At 36.9% G+C, this 23,216-nt stretch overlaps 1 protein-coding gene across 3 annotated transcripts in view; it reads right to left on the minus strand.

Moving 5' to 3' along the window:
* The window catches only part of ARHGAP29 (Rho GTPase activating protein 29), a 74,353-nt gene that overhangs the window by 45,313 nt on the left and 5,824 nt on the right, over positions 1-23,216 (minus strand). The window contains exons 1-3 of one of the 3 annotated variants that reach the window (XM_032867169.1): positions 18,157-18,219; positions 12,621-12,857; positions 1,230-1,364 (exon numbers count right to left, since the gene is read on the minus strand). In XM_032867169.1, the coding sequence (XP_032723060.1) occupies positions 1,230-1,364; positions 12,621-12,825 (340 nt within the window). In that variant the 5' untranslated portion in view covers positions 12,826-12,857; positions 18,157-18,219. Of the gene's footprint in view, positions 1-1,229; positions 1,365-12,620; positions 12,858-18,156; positions 18,220-23,216 lie in introns of those variants that run through there. The other 2 variants (XM_032867172.1, XM_032867171.1) reach the window with 2 other exon arrangements.

Genomic DNA, 23,216 nt, shown 5'->3' on the forward strand with positions numbered 1-23,216 from the left:
TTCTTACAAAAGTGCTCTATATCACAGTCCCCAACCTCCACCCACCCTAACCCAGGAAATGTCCACCCGACCTTTGAGACTCAGAACAGGTAATTCCCCTCCCCAAAGAATCCTTTCCTTTCTTTATTTAACCCATGGTGAGTCACTTTCTACAGTTACTTTGCTTGAATTCAGATTACTTATCAGTGACATTTAATGCTGACAATCCCTTCCTAGAACCTCACACTTTTAAAATTCCATGACATCTTTCTCTAGACCATCTCCTTATTTCTTAGGTGTTTCTCAGGCTCCTCTATTTTCTCTCCATCCCTGGGACCTCACACTCAACCTACACTTACTCTGCAAACTGTGGGTTGGAGCTGCCCTCTTCCATTATCACCAATACAGCAACAGCTTTCAAGTCCCTATCTTCAACTCCAAACTTCACATTACTCTTCAATATTCCACCTGTCCTGTTCCATCAAACCAGCACCCATCTCCTCTTCTATAACAACTACACTCCACCTCCAGCACACTCCAGCTTCTTTGATCAGACTGGCAGCCCACACGCAGCCCCTTATTTCTAACCATCTCGCTAACTGAACCCCCTGCCTCATTCTTCTCAAATACTTGCTGCACCTCAATCCTTCTTAAACACTACAGTCTGGAATATTAGATTGTAATAAAATATTTTTGGTGGCAAGTCATTTCATTAGAGAATAATTCCCAATTCTTGATTCTTTAGCACATGTAACATACACGTGTGTGTGTGTGTGTGTGTGTGTGTACATCCATATATAATTTTAGTTTCATTTTTTTTTTACCTTAAAAAAAAAAAAGATTCCAATTAAGTCTTTTTCTCTGTTTGGCTCTCTCTTTTAAGTGAAGTCACTACAAATGACCATTTTCCAGCAACAATTGTCCTTACAAAACAAAGACTTTTGTACACTAATAACCTACTTCAAAAGAGCATGCACTCTTTCAAAAAACTCAGAAATTTTTAATATCAGTTGTTTATCTCAGTTATTATTTTCAAATTCCTTCCTGCTGAATGCAGTTTTAATTTTTGAAAGGAAGAGAGTTTTAGGTGTGACCTAATGGGATTATCTACATACTGAAGTATACATAATTCCGACTGATATACATACTGATGCCATGTGGGGAGGTGGCACTGTACTCATTATGGACCAAAATGTATTACTTAGACGCTTTCTGCCCACACCAACAGACTTTAAATATATCTTTCTTACCTTTTACTTTTGCAGTAAGCATTTCTGCAGCATTTTGAAGATCAACAGAATTGAGGTTCTGATGTTTATTCATTACAGATTTTAAAACACGGAGAAGTTCGTCCAGACGTATATGAATAACTTCCTTAAAACAGTCTTAAAAGAAAAAAAAATTTATTTGTTTCCCAGACCAAGTTTCCGAAATGCAAACGATGAAAGACCATTTTGAAGCACACTTCAAATAAAAGCAGTGGCCCTGCAATGTTTGCCTGACATGTTCACTTGTATTTTCACCATTGCAATTAGTATATTCAATTTATTCAGCCTTCAAAAACTCTATAATCATTTTAAGTTGGTAAGGATTTCACAGTTATGGTCATTTTAGCCTTACCTTTTTCAGTTTTCCCAGTTAAACTGGGAAAACTGAATGCTCTGCAGATTGTGCCTTCCTTCCTAGCCCCCACCTGTCTACCCCCAGCCTGCTCTGCTCATTTATAGCAACTCTGGTCAGATGCAGATGACATAATTTTATAAGCCTTAGGAATAATGTAACCATATAACTTATCATCCAAACCAAAAACTCTAAGCAAGTGAAAAGGGGAGAGCTACTCCTCCTGCCAGCACCAAGAGGCATATTCCTGGATGGCCATCCTAGGTAAACAAGAAAGAATAATCATCCTAACTTTAAAACCCCTCAAGTAATCTTCAAAAGTCTGAAAAGACGACTACTTTAAATGTAACACTCTGATGTAATTTTCCTTTCTGTAACCTTATAGAACTAGTGTTTAAAAATAGTTAACATTTTTTAAATGCTTCCTATGTGGTAGGTACTGTTAAAAGCACTTAAAAGATACTATCTCATTAACTTTCACATCCAGATAATTTTAAAATACCCACTGTACAGATGAGAAAATTGAGGCACACTTAAGTTCACCAAGTTACTAAGCCGTGGGGCCAGAATTTGAACTCAGTGAATATAATTCTAGAAGCCATGCTCTTAATGTTAGACTGCCTCCCCCTGAAATAGCTTAGAAAACAAAAATAATGTCATAATTATATAATTGTTTCAGAAGTGTTGAAAAGATAACCATTAGAAATAAAAACTGTCTTTAGAATAAAAAACCAAAATGAAAAATTTTTGAATGAAAAAGCCATCATCCATCAAATATGTCATTCCTTAACTGTATTATCAAGAGAAAAAAAAAAGCGTAGGCAAGGTGGTGAGCTGGATGCATCAGGGCAAAGCATATTCCAGGAAGAGGCAAAGAAGAATAGTTCAGGGAGTGATGGAAGCAGAGAGAATATAAATGCTTTCAGGAGAAAATGTGACTCATTCATCCAACAAATTCTAATGACAGAAATATAGGAGAATAAGTGCTGGCTGAAGTAACCTTGGAAACGAGTTAAGTCTATAAAGACTAAAAGTAAAGGAAATGCACATAAGTACCACCGCTCTAGGTGATAAAGAATTTTCAGTGAGGGTTCAGGTTAACAATTCTGATGTAGCTATACATAAACACTGGAATTGAAAAACTGTGTAAATGGATGGTGGATGTTGGGAGCCAGGTATCTCGCTGTTGGAGTAGAAATTTACAAATAAATGTAATAATCCATATTGTGGTAGATAAGAGTAGGACACTTCAGTAAGATTTCATGTTTAACTTAACACAGACACAGGTGGTTACATATAGATATATATAGATATGTGTATTTACACAGGTTCATACACACATATATTTCTTTGCTCTGTCTGCTGAAAGGGCCTAAAAGAAATGACACCCCTTAGGAACAAGCACACCTACCACCCTGAGCTTGGTTTCTACTACCATTCGCTAAAAAAGTATCAGTGCTCCTTAGAGAAATGGTTGATTCTAGGACTGGGGCAGAAAATGTGCAGGACAAGTCAGGTGCATCTAGAAGAGCCAGAAAGTAAGAGCTTAGCAAAAACTAACCCTCACACTGACTAAGGTACATCAAGGGTACACAGGAGCCAACGGAGAGCTCCTAACGGCCAAAGCTAGAACAATTTGAGCAACAAATAAAGTAGTACTGGATTATAACTCAAAGTATAAAGTAAATATCCATGAGTTCATACTGACACAATTAGTGAGTGCAGGAAGAGATATATCTCTTGGATAGAAGAATGCCAAATAATTTATATAGATATTTTGTCCTCAAGTAGATGGAGCATGCATATAATGACTTCCTTCCAAAGAGTAAAGTAGAGAAAGGGGGACAAAATGAGTAACTTTAAAGTAAAGAAACTTTATTACTAAGACAGATGATCAAGGTTGACATTGAGTGATAAATCATGTTTCTAGAAATTATTTTTGATATGACCTGTGATGAAGATGGCACTTTATATCTGTTCCTCCCAATATCCCAATCTAACCATGAGAAAAACATCAGATAAATTCTAATCAGGATGCATCCTACGAAATATCTAACCAGTATTCCTTAAAACTGTCAGGGTCATCAAAAATGAGCTAAGTATGAGAAACTATCACAACCAAGGAGGTCTGAGGAGACATAAGAATTAAATGCAATATGACAGGATCCTAGAAGAAAAGAGGGACATTAGGAACATTATGGAAATATGAATAAAACTATGGGCTTTAATCAATAATAATGTATCACTATTATCAAATATTGGCTAAGAGATGTACCATATTAATGTCAAGTTGTTAATAAATAAGAAAAACTGGGTATCAGAATATATGGGAACTTTCTGTATTATCTTCTCAATTTTTCTGTAAATCAAAAACTGTTTTAAGAATAGAGTCTACTTAGGGGGTGCCTGGGTGGCTCAGTGGGTTAAAGCCTCTGCCTTCGGCTCAGGTCATGATCCCAGGGTCCTGGGATCGAGCCCCGCCTTGGGCTCTCTGCTCAGCAGGGAGCCTGCTCCCTCCTCTCTCTCTCTCTGCCTGCTTCTCTGCCTACTTGTGATCTCTGTCTGTCAAATACATAAGTAAAATCTTTAAAAAAAAAAAAAAGAATAGTCTATTTATTTTTTTAAATATTTTATTTATTTATTTGACAGAGATAGATCACAAGTAGGCAGAGAGGCAGGCAGAGAGAGAGAGAGAGAGAGGGAAGCAGGCTCCCTGCTGAGCAGAAAGCCTGATGCGGGACTCAATCCCAGGACCCTGAGACCATGACCTGAGCCAAAGGCAGAGGCTTAACCCACCGAGCCACCCAGGCACCCCTGTATTGTTTGTTTCAGGGGTACAGGTCTGTGAATCATCAGTCCTACACAATTCACAGCACTCACCATAGTACATACCCTCCCCAATGTCCATAACACAGCCACCCTCTCCCTATACCCACACCCCCAGCAACCCTCAGTTTGTTTCCTGAGATTAAGTGTCTCCTATGGTTTGTCTCCCTCTCTGGTTTGTCTTGTTTCATTTTTCCCTCCTGAATAAAGTCTATCTAAAAAATAAAATACAGATGGGCAAGAGATACTAGGAATTTTATGTACTTTTGGAATTTGCCTGCAAATATATATTAAATTATAAATGCATTTTTTAATTATAAAAGTTTCAAATGCTACAGAATATGTGCTATGCAGCTTAAAGAATAATCTGAAATGATCATTATCTGTTTCATCTGTTTCCTAACTGTGGATGTTATTTCATTCAGTAGGTTTACTTAGTTGAGACAATAAAGTTTAGTGGTTGGTTAAAAGCATTATCTCTAGAACCAGACTGCCTGAATTTGAATTTCAGCTGCACAGTTTATAAACCTTGGGTGAGATACTTAACTTCTGCGTGCCTCAGTTTCCTCATCTGTAAAAGGAAGACAATAGTAACTACTTCATAGGATTGTTGGATTCAATGACTTAAAACACATCATGCACTTGGAACACCCACCATAAATGTTTACAGCTATTTTTATTAGTTAAGGCAATGGTGGAAATAGGCTAATAACATAGGTTAGGTCTGAAATGGAACCTAGCAGCTTTGAAATAAAAGAAACGTCTGGAAAACAATATAATTTGAATAGTTGTAAAAATAACATAATTATATTTTCTCCAGTTTTGCACTGCAAAGCCTATTGTTTCATATATACATATGTGCATATGCAATTACTATAATGTTTAGCCAAAATCTTAATACTAGTTATCTAGAAGAGGAAAACTCCGGTAACCCAATGTTTGCTTGTTTATCTGCCATCCCTGTAATATGGTAATCTGAATTTTAATTTATTGTTTTACTCATTTGTGCCACTTATTTTCTGCTTCATTTAGCTTATCAAGTGAAAGCAGATTAGCCAGCTCCACTTTTTGGTTCTCATGCATTAACACAATACCACAGTGTTTATATTGCAAACACTTCATGGAAATGCTTAAGTAAATAAATGAAAAAACCATGGTGTTTTCCTTGCTTTAAAAAAACTGACAATTTTTAAAACCACTCTTGTTAATTTAGCTTAACCTCTCTGGGAAAGCAATGAAAACAAGGAGGAAAGTAAGTTTCAGAACTTATCACTAGGAAACTCCCTTTTTTTTTGCAGTAATGCCTTCTGAATTTACAGGATAAAAGCAAAGTATGAACAGCAGCTTTCTTTATTCAGCCACTTGGGTACTGTAAAAATAATTAGCTGACATTTTAAAAAACTTACTGTAAGAGCTTTATATATATGAACTCTAGTCTTCACAACATCCCAGTGACATAGGTACTATTCTCTCCTTCCAACAGATATAGAAACTGAGGCACTGAGAAGATAAGTAACTTGCTCATGGCTACATATAACCAGCAAGTGTCAGAATGAGGATTCCACCTTAGTTGTTCTAGCTCTAGATTTTGTGCTCTTAATCACTATGATATGGTAACATGATTAAAGAAGTTACGGTTTAATGACAGGTACTCTGCACTCTCTGATTAAATAGGCTTTACCTTCTAATCAAATGTGCCAGTTACTATTATAAATGGTGTTAAGGTATTGTAAACAATTCCAGGCAAGTGAAACAAAACAAAACAAAAAAAGCAGTCGCCTAAGAGTTGGCACATTATGTCCTAAAGCAGCTACCCGTATTTCATACTTTATTCTTCAAAGATTCATTTCAAAGTCATAACCTATCTACATTTACCTGAACTCTTCCTAAGTGATATCCATTAGAAATCACTTCTGGAGAGGTCTGCTTCTAAAAGAACATGGCAGGAGGACATATATGAGACTAGCAACCCAACCTTCCTAATATTTCACAAAATTTCTGGATATAGAGGATATATATAGAGGATATAGATGATGAAAATTAATTAATATTCATCAGTGGTAAAATTAACTCTGTTGAAATTTGTCTGAAATAAATTTGCATATTCTCCTGTATAATCACCTAGGGAAAATTGAGATAATCAAAAAGGATTTCAATTAAGACTGAAAATTTATGCAGACCTTCCCTCTTACAATAGAACATATTACTTAATGGCATTAGACATTTTATTTAACTTCTTTTATTTAAAAAAAATTACCTTACAAAGTTAACATACCTCTTCTGACTATAGTTCAAATTAAGGACCTAGACAGAATTCATCAGAAGCTATCATTTATAAGATTCAGTTATGTTTTTACAAAATAAAGTGATACACTCTTATTTTTTTTTTAAAAGATTTTATTTATTTATTTGACAGAGATCACAAGTAGTAGGCAGAGAGGCAGACAGAGAGAGGAGGAAGCAGGCTCCCCGTGGAGCAGAGAGCCCGATGTGGGGCTCGATCCCAGGACCCTGGGATCATGACCTGAGCCGAAGGCAGAGGCTTTAACCCACTGAGCCACCCAGGCGCCCCAGTGATACACTCTTAAATCAGAAAGTTTTTTTTTTAAATTAGAGAACTTTATCTGCAACTGATGATAAAGTTTTATCTTCCTTTCTAGACTATTTAAAGAACAAAACATAAACAAGGCACCACTGTCACAACAGTAAACTTTCATTAAATTCCAGTTTCAAAATAGTATATTAGACAAACTACCAATTTCCCTTCAAATGCAGTTTATAACAGCAATGACTACTTCTCCAAGCACTGAGGGGCAGAAAAATTAAGTAATTTGCACTATTCTTTCTAGCCCAATTAAAAAGCCTTGCACCTTTCACATGCCCAAATGTTGAGCTTCCTTGATTGGTGTTCTACCAGAAATGAGGAGGTATACTGCAGAGTTTAAGATTATTGTATGAACTAGAAGAACACTTACGAATCTGTTCTTTGGAATTAAGAACACATTATTCCTTAGGGGGACAACCATAAACCTGAAGTGGTATTTATACAGCACATATGTTAACTACTAGTGTTGTATTTAAACACAGAGAGTACATGTATAATAGAGTGCCTTCAGCATTTTAAAATAAAATGTAAAATCTGGCCCTATAACTATTCATAATGCATCTTAATGACACCAGATAGAAATCTAAAACTTCAAATTCCACATGTGCTACTTACACAAGACTACAGGGTAACCTCCTCCTGGAAATGAACAGTGGACAGAGAATCAACAAACTCCATCAGCTACTTTACCAAAGCATGAGTTTTCACAGTCATCTGATGTCCCACATTAAACCCTTCATTTTTATTTGTAAATAAAAAGAGCAGAGACGAACTGTATACCTACCTTACTTGTTACCACAGAGCTCTTTGGTAGACACTTATTTTCTCTAATCAGTTCCTCAAAAACTATGGCAATGTGAGCTTCACATTCTCACTTTCACAAATTTCACAAATACCGCTTTTAAGAAAGTTACCATAAAACCCACATTTACAAAATCCTATAGAGTAGTGGGAGGCAGTTGTCCTCTAAAATGCATTATATGGGGGGCCCTTGGGTAGTTGAGTTGTCAAACTCTTGATTTTGGCTCAGGTCGTGATCTCAGAGTCATGAGATCAAGCCCCAGATGGGGCTCTGCACTCAGCAGGGAGTCTGCTTGAAATTCTCTCTCTCCCTCTCCCATCTGCCCCTTGCCCCTGCTTGCACATGCATGCTCTCTCTCCCTTTCACTCTTACATAAATAAATCTTTTTTATATAAAAATGTATTATATACTTGGAAAACAAATATCTAGTTGTCTTCTCCAGCTCTGAACTCTTGATATTCAGAATGATGTACAATCTCCAACTCCAATCAAATTGTGAATCACAGAATTATGAAACTGGTAGCATCCGGTAAAGCGCCTCATTCTTAAATCATTAAATGACTGAGGCCATATTCCAAAACTAGTCAGTAGCAGAACAAGGCCTAGAACCTAGATAAAGTGACTCTCTTCATAGCTCTTTCTGCCATCCATTACTACCAATTTCATCAATTTGTATAGCCTGGCTGGAAACGGATCTGTTGGTTCAAATCAAAGGATAGCATTAAAGCTATGCACTCCAAAGACAAAGGGATTCTAAAAAGACCCCAAGAGTACCTATTTCTAAATAACATTTTGTTAAATTTGCTCCAGTAACAACTATTTCTAGGTTTCTTTAAGTGCTATAGAAATAAACAAATGTTTATAGCTCAAGAATTCATCTCAGTAGTCTTGAGACTGATAAAGGCCAAATGTCTATGCCAGCACTGTCCAACAGAAATTTCTGCAATGATGAAAATACTTATACCTTCACTGTCCAAAATGGTAGCCACTAGCCACATATGGCTAATAAGCACTTGAAATGAGGGTACTACAACTGAAGAGCTGAATTTTTTATTTAAATTTTTATTTAAATTTTATTTGAATTTTTTATTTAAAATAAAAAAATATTTTTTTATTAGCCACATGTCTAGAGATTACCCTATTGGATACTGCAGGTCTACATAGTCCCCATCAAAAATAGAACTGGCTGATGAAATAATGAAGACGGAATGGTATTTTTTTAAAGTACCTGCCATGTGAAGCAGTTGAGATAGCATGGAAAGAACACACACCATTCTGCATTTATGACCTCTGGATTCCAAAAGAAATCACTATATATCAGCAATAAGAGGTTGATGAAATCATACAATCTACGTTATACATACAACTCATCTGTGAAATGGGGCTAAAACTACCGGTCTTTGTGGGTACTCTGATTAAACGGTGTTTGTATGTAAAAGCACTCTATAAAATGCAAAGCACCATATATAATTACGTATCATTCCTATAACAAGTTTCAAGGAAAGGAAAATGTGGCTATAAATCAATCATAAAGCTATTAATCTACGTGTAGCCTCAGAAATATGATTGAATACCTGAAGCAACGGTCAAGTGATTTTTGCATATCATTGACTCATGAAATGTAACATATACAAAGAAAACGGTATTCAGATTATACCAAAAGGTGATTTAACTGTATACCTACACTCTTTTTTTTTTTTTAAAGATTTTATTATTTATTTGACACAGAGAGAGATCACAAGTAGACAGAGAGACAGTCAGAGAGAGAGGGGGAAGCAGGCTCCCTGCTGAGCAGAGAGTCTGATGTAGGGCTCGATCCCAGGACCGTGGGATCATGACCTGAGCTGAAAGCAGAGGCTTTAACCCACTGAGCCACCCAGGGGCCCCCTTACACTCTTTATTTTTAACTTTTTAGCTTTTTAACAGCCAGCTGACGTGGTAATGAACAATGCCAGAAATCTGGCATCCTTCCTCTTAAGGAAGCATAAGACAAAATATTGGCAAGGCCACTGACAAGGCTCCCTCACTCCAAAAGAAAAACAGTGAAACAGCTTTTTTCTGTCTGGTCAGTTTATGAGTAGAGTGGTAGTAAACAACAGCAGAAGTGCAGGGAAAGTTCTCAATACCCAGAAGACAAAAGTATGGCCTATGTCTAGTCTATAGGAACATATATAACAATACCATCTCAAGTAATTACAGAATTTTAAGCTTTTTACCTGCTTTCCTGAAGATTATATTTTGTGTGACTCTTAAAATTATTACAAGCGATAGTCTGATATTCTAACTAGCTGAAAATCATGATCAAAATTAAATATAAGCATATTACTTATAGTATTATTATTTATAATGAAGTTAATTTATATATTTATATATGCTCCCTTGTTTAAGAAAAACAAACAAAAAAGTTTCTATCAACTCAAAATTAGTGTCAGATTTTAATAACAATGATCCTAAGATAGAAAACAAATTCTTGTTACATCCAAGATTTGTTTTGAGATAGCATACATATATCCTTTTAACTCTGATTGAAGAACCAAACATTAAAATCAATCCAAAGGTAAATAATGAAAATTCTCTGGCCATGGCTTACTAATGAGAGTTGGTTATCCAAAAGTTTTTACATTTTTTAAATTAATTTACCAGCCATAAATGGCAAACTTTACTATCAGCAATAAAATTTATTCAAAATTTATTGAAAATTTATTCAAAATAAATTTTGAAGTACTGGTTTTCTTATTAAAAGGACAATATCTTGAGGCGCCTGGGTGGCTCAGTTGGTTAAGTGTCTGACTCTTGATTTTGGCTCAGGCTGTGATCTCAGGATCTTGAGATTGAGCCCTGAGTGGTGCTCTGGGCTCAGTGGGGAGTCTGCTTGAGACTCTCTGTCTCCCTCTCCCTCTGTCCCCCCTTACCCTGGGTGTGCATGCGTGCTTTCTCTCTCTCTCAAATAAATAAACATTTTTTTTAAAGGGATAAGATCTTTATAAATTTTTAATAATAAATTTTCATGAAAACTAGATTTCCATATGCATACTTTTATCTTAAGGGGCAGTCTCCTTTTGCCATCTTACTTAGAAATTTTCTCTTTCCTCAATTAGAATCAGCTTTCAGTTCTCTCCTAGTCTCTGAATTATCTATTCACAAATTAAAATTCACATAAAAAAACTGAAGATAAAGAGTTGTCCCACTTGTTTTAAATTATCATCATTTAAAATCTGTGAGACAAGGGATAAATATGCAAGATCAGGATTTAAAAACGATGTTAATCTCCTGAGGAAAACAAAACCAAATAAAAATCTTATCTAAAAATTTTATTTGTATTAATGAACACTTAAATTGATAATTAAAGAAAACTGGATTTTACCCTAAATTGAGGTAAATGATTTGTCAACCAAGGCATCATTTTAAATTTTACTTTCAAAATTAACCCAGTTAATGAACTTATACCAAAAAGAATGACCTTTACTATATGTAAATTTAAAAACAAATTTAAAACAATTACAGTTAAGAAAAGGGTTTATTTAAAACTATGCTTCTTTAAATAAATGGCAGATGGTATCATTTTGTTAAGAAATTTATTCCCAGTATAATGCTTAATGTATTTAGAATACCTTCCCACAAGAAAAAGAAAACTTTATTACCATTTAATCAACCATAACTAGATTTCAAAATCAAGCTATTAAAATGAACAGGTGTATAGGTAATTTTTTTTAATAATATTATATATAGTCTCAAAAACATGATTTATGTGATTGTTTTAAGGAAAATTCAAATACTAAAATTTTAAGGCTATAATTCAAGTCCAGTTGTTTTGGGCATTTCAAATTGAAAAGCAGGTTAGAAGTAAACTCTTAAAAACAGCATTTAGTATAAAATGTGATTTTAGTCTCCTTTCTAGAACATGTATCAGAAAATGAATATTTATCTTATATACAGAGAAAATATTTATTAAACTCTCGTGTACGAAGACAAAAGAGGTGTCATATAAATAAAACTAGGAATATTCATTTTCTACATCCAGACCTACCATTATGAATATGGAAACGAACTACTATTTATTACAAAAGGATAGGGGCTGTATCTTTATTATCACTACCATCAAATCTGAATATAAAACAGGCATTAAAAGTTAAAAGCCTTAGGGACTAAAATCAACTTGGGGAACACAGATGTCTGTAGCTCTTTAAGAGAATAAAGTTTGTGCTCTATTACCCATTTCTAACTAGACAGAGAATAAATTCTGTGATTATCCCTTAATTGAAGAATAGATTATATAACAGCAAAACAGAATTAAGTGTGACTTTTGAGAAAAAAAATTTTCACTCAAATGCAGTGATTCTAGATTAAGTTTTAGGAACAATATAGAAAACTGAATCAAGGCAGAAGGATCAAAAATATAAATAATAAACATTAGTCTGCTTCTTAAAGAATAATCAAGGCACTGCATTACCATTAACAGGAAGGTTAAAATTCCAACAATCTAAAATTTTCTCATGTCAAATGGGCCTAACCGCTAAGAACCAAAGACTGAGTTTTGTTTTTTGTATGCTTGTCCCCTCACACTTACCAACGTTTCTATTATGTATTGTACGGTATCTGATGATAAAATAGCTTACACCATAACATCAAACATCAAACATCAAACATTTTGGGGGGAAAAGGTCATAAAGTAACTAAAGCAGAATACCCTGTTCCTACCACTGGGTACGTGTTTATCTGCAGCTAGGCTGGCATTTAAAATTTAACAAACTATCCAGTAAGAATGTTAAAAGAAAACAGTTGACAAACCTGAAAGAATAGCTTCTTTCAAATATAGTAACATATGCGAGAACTTCCTGATATCATTCACCAACTCCTTGATGTAATCCGGATCAAAAATGGAATTGGAACTTATGGACTTGAGCCCCATTTCAGGAGTTGTAACATCAGTAGAGAGTTGGCCTGATGACAAAACACGTTTTTTCTTTGTCTTTTTCTGTTTGTGAGCAATCATCCTTCCACAGAACAGTCAGAAAAACTGAAATCCTTAAGTGGAAGGGAGAAAAAACAAGAGAGAAACACAAATAACACATCAACCAGAGGAAACATTAGACTAGGTTTCCACAAACAACCCACAACCCACCTCAGTATTTTATTAACAACAACAAACATGGTCCTGCTAATTTATTTATTAAGTGCCAGTCATCTTGACAACTCTATAATAGGCAAATTACTAGTCTCTTCATTTCACAAATAAGCAACCTAAGCTTTGGGGGTTAAATCATTTGTCTAAGCTCTCTGCTAAAAGATGACGAACTGGTACTTAAAACCCAGATCTGTCTAGTTGCCAAATCTATTCTCTTAATTAATAACTTGCTCTTAACTCCTAGGGTACAGAATTCTTTTAATTGTAAGTTGTTCTGAAAAGTCACTTGGCAGAACATACTCTATCTCCATGACATCAGCTTCAAAAATAAAGACACAATATGAGCTCCAACAAAAGAAAAGACCTATTTTCAAAATCCCCTCTATCATTTATGATGTCTGTCCTGACAAGCTGTTACATCACTTCATTTTGGTATGCTCATTTATAAAATAGGAATAACATTCTGACAATACCTACCTCACGAGATTATTGTAAGTGTTAAAAGAGACAGAAATATAGAAGTGTCTGACACATAAAAGTTCAATTACAGTTAGTTCTTAATGCATACATACACAAACATGCATACACATCCCAGGTTATCGAGTTTCAGCAAAAATAATTTTCTGTTGAAAAGAAGTTCTAAAGGTGCCTACTAATCTGATATATCCTGATTGCCTGAACAAATAAATGTATGAATATCAGAGCAATATTTTTGGTAATTTAAAGATGGTATAGTAAAAACACAATCTTTTGAAATGAGAAAGGTTTAGACTTAACTTCTGGTTCAATACTTTATAAATGTGTGACCTGTATAATTTTGCTTACAGGCTGTGTGAGAATTAAAAGCGGACAGAAAATTAAAAGGCTTCACAATGAAAACATTTAATCCTGGCACACAGTTGAAACTCAGAAAATCTTAGTTTGTTTCTGCTTCATCCTCACATTTTACCCTTTTAGAATTGAAAGTCCTAATTTTGTCTGCATTTCTTGAATCAAAAAGGAAATTACTGGAGGAATTAAGTTAGCACAAGCATAATCACTAAAACATTTTTCAAATATTTCATCTTCAATATTTTGATACTTTCAAGTGGCAGAATTACTAAGAACTGTGAAATTTACAGTAGGAAGTTTTACACAATATTCACTTCCAGGTCATGTGTAAGATATATTATTGTATCATTTACTCTTTTATACTTCACCCAATTCTATAGATTTTTTCCTTCCTAATCTACAGTATCTTTAATCTATCTACTTCTGTCTGTACTACCATACTAGGTGAATTACCACCATTTCTTATATGAGCTATTGGAACTAATTTTCTAATGATCTCTCCACATCCATTCTTATCCTATTCCAAATGTAGTGAGCACAAAAACATGAATCCCGACATGTCATTTCTCTGCTCAAAACTCTTCCAGAGGACAAGTGAGAATCTATTGAGAACTCTAAGGCACAACATGAGATGGGGCCCCTACTTAATCTGGAGCCATAATTCCTACTGGACACTCTCAACATTCCTGCCACACACACTCCCTCCTCATTTCCCAACAGTATTTGTTTACTATGCCCCACAGTAGGAAATAATTTCACATCATGAGCCAGTATACACATTAAGTATGTTATGTTTTTGTGTGGTTGTGTGTTGGAAAGCATAAAACAGATTCTGACTAAGGAAACACGTAATAAACCAGATGTTTTCTATCCTATACCATTTCATTTTTTAAAATGCGGCTTGCAGCCCATCAGAATGGTTTCATACTCATAGTGGGTCATGGACCTACAACTAGAAAAACAATTTGACTCAGGGTCCTGTCTATATACAGTTCCACTTGCCTGGACTACTCCTTCCCCTTTGTTTACTCATTTTGACCTCAACTCAAAGATTACTTCCTCAAAGAAATCTTCCTGGACCATCATGCCCCTGTAACAACTAACACCAAACTAGAACAGAATCTCCTGTTAGATGCATTACAGCATCGTATACTTTTCATCACTGCACTTATCAAAGTTCAAATAGATGATTCATGTTTTCCTATCTAGATTATAATCCCAAGGAAATCAAGACCATGTCAGTTTGCTAACCATGTGTTCCCTGCTACAGCACAGTGCTTGGCACAGGAGGGAAGAACTACTCAAAACTATTTGCAGAGTAAATGAATTTGCAGAATGAACACTGAGCTTACAAGGTAATAAAGTTGCAATTAATGTTTACAGAAACAAAAAAGGTTAACTTTGGATTGTTGCTTTGTTTTAAATGGAAAATATATATGAGTTTTCAAGAAATCTGTCTATAAAACAATATAAAAGAAGAAAAAGAAAAAACAAGTCTATAAAGCTGATAAAGGCAAGACTGCATAAAACTAGAATCAAAGTTGGATTTCTGTTCTTGTTTCTCTATTTCTGACAAAATTTCTCTACTTCTCTAATGGCTTTCAGTGCTGCTTTATTAAATATTTTTGTTAATCTCAAATTATTTCTGAAAATGTAATTTCTACCTTTAAGCTAGTTCCAAACCTATCTAACATTAATCCTTAAATGTGTAGATAATTTCTAAAATGAGCCCAGGACAATTTTTTAGTACAATTATTATACCTAAGTCTCCCCACCAACAATAAAAACAAAACACTCAACTTATTTGGGCAGCTCTTTTACAAATCACTCATTGAGAAGACTATTCCTAACTTAACACTTTTGCAGCTTACTTAATTAAAGTCACTCTGATTAATTTTGACAGCTTTTAGTTTAGTAAATTAGATCACTGGTCATTGTCCCTGGTAAAAAGATGGTTATTAAAAATGTGTATCGTAAGTTTCAAATAAAACAATTCACTTACCTAAGAAATTCACCTATTTCACCATCTTCATAATGTCAAATTAGTAACCCAAAGTTGTAAGAAGTATTTCAAAAATGCCTAAACATTTTTACTCAAGACTAAGAAAATCTATAAGCAAACAAAACGTGAAGGGGGGAAGGAGAAACTAAAAAGGATTATACTCTATCTCTAGTCAGCATTATTGTTACTAGAAACGAAAAAAGGAAATATGACAGTTGAAAAAAAATTAAATAACAGAATTAATCCTAGTTTTCAAAAAACTGAACTATAATAGAGGAAAATTTGGAGGATATACACTTTCCCAGATCATCCACACTACCTCCCTGTGTCCCAAAATGAATATCCTCTAGTTGGTGTTAATGTAAAATGTAGTTACTAACATATTGCAACCAGCAATTTAATTAAATGAGGTAATAATATGGAAAGCATTTAACATTGTGCCTGGTTCATTATGAAGACTCAGTAACTTAACCATTATTATTAGCCGTGCTTTACTGTGGGAGATTGTTTTTTGTTTAATACACTTAGGTAATGAACAAGATGTGGCTACACCACAATATATCTGTTACAGCACTGGAAACAATTCCAGAAACTTAGCTGGCTTCGTGGAAACCTACTATATGGCTTCCAAATGAAGTTTGAACCATGCAAACAGACCATTGAGCAAAATATTTGTGAAACTCTCCAAAATCTCATGCATCTCTTCCAACTCCAAACCATCAACATTAAAAATGTGTTTTATCCACTTAGCAAAGAACTTTGTAGGTAAAAGAATATTACTACACAAAACTACTTTCTCTATATGTTTTTAATTCTAAGTAATATGTGCATTAGAAATGTGAACAGTAACTTCCCAGTACTCTGTAATGTGACTCTCCCAAGACTTGAGTAGCCTGTGTTAATCAAACGTCCCATGCTACATGCACATCCTCCCCCAAACACATCATTATGTAAGTACTTTCATTTTAGGCACTAGGCTAATTAAAATTTAAACCTGCCCCAGATATCTACTTAATAGTTCCCATCTAACTATTCCTACCTCAAGAAAAATTGCCAGATGTTTCAGAAATCTGCTATTTCAGCACAATTTCTCATTTGGTAAGAATCTACTTAAAGATGCTTTTAAAGAATCAGAAAAATTCATCCTGGAGGTCTTTGATTATAGTTTTGTAAAGCTCTCCCTACAAAAACAGCATACGGGCAAGTCAAAAAGTTTTATCAATAATATGCAAATAATTGTAATTTCTAAAGAAAGGCACGCAGTGCACATACACTTCATTCCTGTGCACTTAGAACCTAGCACGTTTAAAAAAGAGGAAGCTGCCCAACCTCCCACGCCTCCAGAATGTCTAGCATTCCTGGCAGGCACGGCTCTCTCTTGACTAGCCAAAATTACCCCATGCCAAAGAGCATGCTCCCCATCCCCGTATTTAAATACCGAGTAGGGAAACGGAGCAACCAAAAAGGGCAGCGTACATGGATAGCGCCAGAGGAGTGATACGGTCACCAAGACAGGTGGAAAAAGGGGAACGGGCTCCCAGCTCCTGCCTTTAGCAGCTAACAGTCCTCCTCCCCCCCCCCAACAAAGGGTGCGAGGCCAATTCCTTCTTGCCAATGAGAGTAGAATAAGATTAACAAGGAGACAAGAGGCTCAGTCACTAGGGTTCTTAAGCTCACCCGTTAAAATGAAATATAACAGTCAAACCCCAAACACATCCACAACGGAATTGGGAAAACCAGCGACACTGAGGCCTCGGAAGAAAGAGCTCCTCCTCAGCCCAAAAGAGAGAGACGAGGAGAACAGCGCACCACGGAAATTCTAAAACGTCTCCGGAATGGAACCCAGCTGAATTGAGGACTGCTGTCAGGACAGGTGGGAGTGGAGCGAGTCAGAGCTAAGGCTGGGCTCGCTAGCGGTCAAGAGCACACAAGAGCCTCAGTTTCAACCCGAACTCTGACCATTACTAGCCCGTGTGCTCCAGCAGGTTAACCTCAACTTCCCCGTGTAAAAAATAACTTAAATAATCACGGACCCGTCGCAAGGGTTAAAGAAGTTAAAATGTGGGGCAGTCTTAGAACAGTACGTGGACGGTGGGACTTGTTATTTGTTTGCTTTAATTTTAATCGTTATCTGTTTTCGGGGCACTAGCGGCCGCCAGGCGCGCCGTTCTTCCCGTCGGACCCCTCCCGGACGACCAGGAGCACCGAGGACAAGAGCCCGACCCCCAGCGCAGCCCGCCGCCGCCCCGGCTCGGGGTCGCCGCATGAGCTACCCACACCCTGGACCGCAACCCGCCCGCCGAACCGCGGAACACCCCAGCCCAGAGCCCCAGCCGCCGGACCTAGCGCCGCAGCCTCACACTCACCGCGGCGCTCCATCCTGCGTCCCGGACGCGGACGCCCGCCCAACACTCACGGCCGCCTCCGCCGAGGGCTGGAACTCGCCACCCCCATCCCCCACCACCCGCGGACGCCCGGCCAAGCCGCCACCGCCACCACCGCCCCAGCAGCTTCGGCCACCACCGCGCCGCCCCGTTCGCTCCGCCCCCACCCCCGGCCTCGCGCCTCCCGCCCGGCCGCGGCCCGCCCCCTGGGGCCCAGCCCATTGGCTCGCGCGCCCGAGCGGGGCGGGGCTCTGGCGTCAGGCTCCAGGTGGGGGCGGCTGCCGGCTCCAGCACGCGGAGCGCGGGTTGTCAGAGGCACCCCAGCGGGCAGGCTGTCCCCAGCATTGCAGGACGTGTTAGCCACAGTGTGGGGCTTGCGGCACGACAGGCGGAGCGAACCTCAGGCACGAGTCACCTGATGACTTCATCTGGCTAACAGGAGTTTCTCAAATGAGCAATCTACATTTCTTATAAGGTACTTCTTTTGATCACCTGTTGCTCCCTCATCAAGGCCTTTAAGAAAACAAAAACAAAAACAAGACCTCATACCGGCAAAGTGTAACACAGGCCTGGCTCAACTTCCCTCTGTACGGGGTAGTATTTCCCACTTAGACCTATATTACTTTCTTAAGCTTCTCTCTCAAAACTCACTCAGAATGAGAAAAATGTCTGAGAAGGATGGAACAATTAAGGAAAGCACCAGGGGCCCAAAGCATGTAAGCCTCCACACTACACACTGGAACAAGCAATGTCCTTTGTGTCTGTGTTGGAACACTGAGAAAAACCTGATGGAGAAACAGAGGGCACATGGGGCAGGAGACTGTGGGTAATGGTGAAGACAAAAAAATTATCACCATGGGAGAAAGCAGAAAAAGACATAGGAGAGTGTGAAGAGGAAAAGTAGAAAGAAAATAGGAGTGCAGACATAGCAGGAGGCAAAATCAAGGAAGGCAGAAAAAGGTGATGACAGAGAAAACAGGAATGAGAAATAAAAGAGAGAAGGGAGAGACTACCTACTTACAGACAGAAAAAAATAATTAGCCTCATAGAGCCAACAAATAGTGAGACAAGGAGAAACTAATTGACAAAGAGAACAGGAACATCTTTGAATCCTTACATGAAAAACAATGTTAGTGAAATAAAACATGTGGTCCCTCAGATGCTACTTGGGAAAGATTAATATGAAAATGCTCAGCTACTTGGCTACTTTAGCTGCAAACTGGATTTTTCAAACTCAACCTATTCACATTTACCCCTTCAAACCCCAAACACAACAGTACCAAGGACATGTCACAGATACTCAGGAAAAGTCAAAAACAAACTATCCTTCTAAGCATACCTAAAAAGAAAAATGCGCATCGCAGAAGCGGATGCCTTGCACAGTAACAAACTAGTAAGAGGAGAGGTCAGGAGTCCCCAGGCCAAAAGGGGACTGAATGAAGCAGTGCAACCCTGATTAAATCATAAGACTGTGGGGAAGAAATGTGAGGTACTCATGCAACCTCAAACATCCCCTTACATCTATTTTAAATTATATAAATTACTTTGTGCTATCTTATCCACCATTCCCTTAATAAGGACTATTGTGTTCCTTGTTGAGGTGGAGCTCGCAATGTCACTGACAATGTCTTGAATAAGGTCCTGTTGGGAAGAAAGGGTATGTGGGGATAAGGTAGTAGGATGATAGAAACAGTAAGGAGCACACAGGAGGGAGGGAGAGGAAAAAATGGAGAAAGAGAGACCAAGACGTGAGAAGGTGAGAAGCAATTGTGGAGAAGAGAGAAAGGCAGAGAGAAAAAGAAGATGGAAAGATGCAGAGACAAGTGCAGGCAAAAATAAGATGAGATAGTAAAGAGAAGAGAGATAAAAAGTGATAGGGAGAAAGAGATTGAGAGACTACCCACTGACAGAGAAAGGGAAGAGGGACACCTCTCACAGTTCTAAGGAAGTGAAGTCAGTCAGGCCCCTATGTTGTTACATGAAAAAGATAAATATAAGAACCCCAGTCTCCCTGATTACTGAACTCTACAATTATTTTTGCAGACTTAATTTTTAAAAACATATCCATTAAATCTTAAACATAACCATACCAAGTTCAAAAGCACTAGAAATGATGAAGATACCTAACATCTTCAAACTCCACTGGAGGAGAATGATACACCATGGACACTCACCATGGAAACCACTGATGACTAAACTGAAAGACATCAATGGGCAAAGAGGAAAGAATTCTCAAGGCCAATAAGGGTAGGGGCAGGGCAATCCTCAGGGCACTCGCATGAGGAAATTCCGCTCCTCAGATCTGTTCTGGGTTAATCTCAAGACCCTTCCCACCAGATCTACCTCTACACTACCTCAAAACATAACTATCATGCATAGAACCTGACAGAGAGTGGGTCTTCGATGAATGTTAGTTAAACTGTAAGTAAGGTTATCTGAGGGAAATTTTTGAGGTCTCTCAATCTCAATCCTTTTACATTTTAAAAAAATACATTAATTACCTTTCATCTTCTCCATGCTTGTTCCTTAGTAAGGAGGATAATAACATTTGGAAACATTTGAAAAAATGGTAGTTCACATTAAAATTAAAAGGGTTATTTTATTAATTCTCCCAACTTGCATTTTGTTTTAAGTAATTTTATATCACATAAATAATATCTTTCTGGAAGTTCAGAATTCTTAGTTTATAATTAAATTGTAAAGTGCTACCAAAAAGAAAAAAAAAATAACCCATCTGTGTATCTATTGTAGAAGTCCAACATCTTAAAACATTTAATGAGTTGCAGAAAAAAATTTATGAAAGCAACATATAATTGAAAATGAACTATTTGTTTTTACCAATTTACATTATCCTCTATTATTTTTTCCTTCTGAAATAGAAACTAACACCCCCTATAATGTTGCTCTTGAGTCAACTGTTCTATAAAGCCTCCAATTGCTTGTTAAAAATCTTTTTCATGTATTCTCTGCAGTGTTAACTAGCCAGCATTGTTATTTTTGCTAGGTAGATACCTTCATATTCCTGAAGTTGTTTCTGTGGTTTAGGTAGGCTACTTTCCATAACAGAACATGAATCTAAAAACATTTTAAAATTTCTGGAGATATTTTTGGTTGTCACAACTGGGGAGGGGGTTGTACTGACATCTAGTGGGTAGAGGACAGGGATGCTGCTAAAACATCCTACTTGCATAGGAGAGCACCCCTCCCCCGCCCCCACCAACTAAGCCTAAATACCACCATTCCTAGCAGAGTTATCAGGCCCAAATAGTGCCAAGTTTGAGAAATAAAGTCAAAGTTGAGAAATTCTGCTCTAGGCCTAAATACTACTTTCTAAGCAATATGTAAACTAGAGGAACTTTCTAAATTACATCACAGGATGCACCCAGCAAAATCTAGACTGTGGGTCATTTTGTAGAGCAAATAACAATTTTTAAAATAAATTACAAGGAAAAAGATAGAAAGAAATCTTTAGATTAAAAAAGGCTTAAATTTTTAGATACGTCAAGCACAGAAATGAGCCCAGACTTGCCCTTCCACTATATTCTTTTCAGAACTGGACTACAGACAGCAGAGAACTATGATCCTTGAGGTATGGGATCACACAAACAAATGAGGTAGGCCTTCAACTGCCCCAACTTTCTGCCTGGAGGCACATTCTATACCATGGCACAGGAAGTAGAAAGACAAGCAGAGCAGACTGGGGCAGCTGGAATCTGTAGGACAAAGTACCAAAGAGGAAGGAGGTAGGCAAAGGATGAGCTCCAGAAATTTGCACAGGCAATTCCATAATTCTCTTGCTGAATACAAAGCCACAAATGTGTGGATGAAATCCCACCAGGGATAGGCAAAGAATTTCCAGAGAGTTGTAACTGAACAATTCCCAGGGCTCCCACAGGGCTGAAAGACTTCTGAGTTTTCATCAGCCAGAGTTGAGAGACCTGATGAACACTGAAGAAGAGGTACCAAAACAGCATGTTTTAATAGCATATCTAAGTCAGACCTAATAAATATGGTATTCTGCCTTCACCCCAAAGAAGCTTTAGAAGAATCTTTAAATCCTATGAACTTAAAAAATTCATATTTAAAACAAAAGTAATAATGATGTCTTGTGGCATTCACAACATATACAGAAGTAAAATGTATGACAATAGCACAGAGGAGGGAAATGAAACTATACAATTAGGTTCTTAGATTATATAAAGTAGCATAATATTGTTTGAAGGTGTATAATCATAAGAATAAAAAATAATAAGAGGAAGCTAAAAATGTATATTAAAACCCTTCTATATACACTTAGGAAGCCAACAGAAACATAAGTGGAATTTTAAGGAAATAATCCAAAAGAAGGCAGGACAAGAATAAAAATAGAGGAAAAAAAAAAAAAACAGATGAGAGATTAAAAACAAAAAGTGAGAGGATAAACCTAAGCCCAATCATAGCAATAATTACACTAAATATAAATACTCTAAACACCCCTATAAAAAGGCAGAGATTATCAAAATGAATAGAAAAATAAAAATCAACCACATACTGCCTATAAGAAATAGACTTGAAATAAATTGAAAGCAAAACAACAGAAAGAGATACATCATGCAAATCAAAAGAAAGAAGTAACTCTATTATAGTGGAAAAGGAGTTTTACCAGGGATAGAATAGCATAATGATAAAGAATCAATTAATCATAAAGACGTAATTCTACAAATTTTTGCACCTTAAAAAAATCAATTAATCATAAAGACATAATCCTACAAATTTCTGCACCTAAAAAGAGCTCCAGAATACATGAGGCAAAACTGACAGAAATGTGGGGAAAAATAGTCAAATCCCAATGATAGTTAAGATTTCAACATTCCTCTTTCATAAACTGATATACAATCTGTAAGGATATATAAAAGTTGAGCAATACTATCAACCAACTTGACCTGATAGACATAAATAACCACCCAACAACAGCAGGGTACATGTTCTGTTCAAATGCACACAAAATATTCACTAAGTCAGACCATACATGGGACCATTTGACAAGTCCCAATAAATTTAAG

The sequence above is a fragment of the Lontra canadensis genome, unplaced genomic scaffold (assembly GCF_010015895.1).
Source record: "Lontra canadensis isolate GAN:19392208 unplaced genomic scaffold, GSC_riverotter_1.0 scaffold33, whole genome shotgun sequence".
NCBI lineage: Eukaryota > Metazoa > Chordata > Mammalia > Carnivora > Mustelidae > Lontra > Lontra canadensis.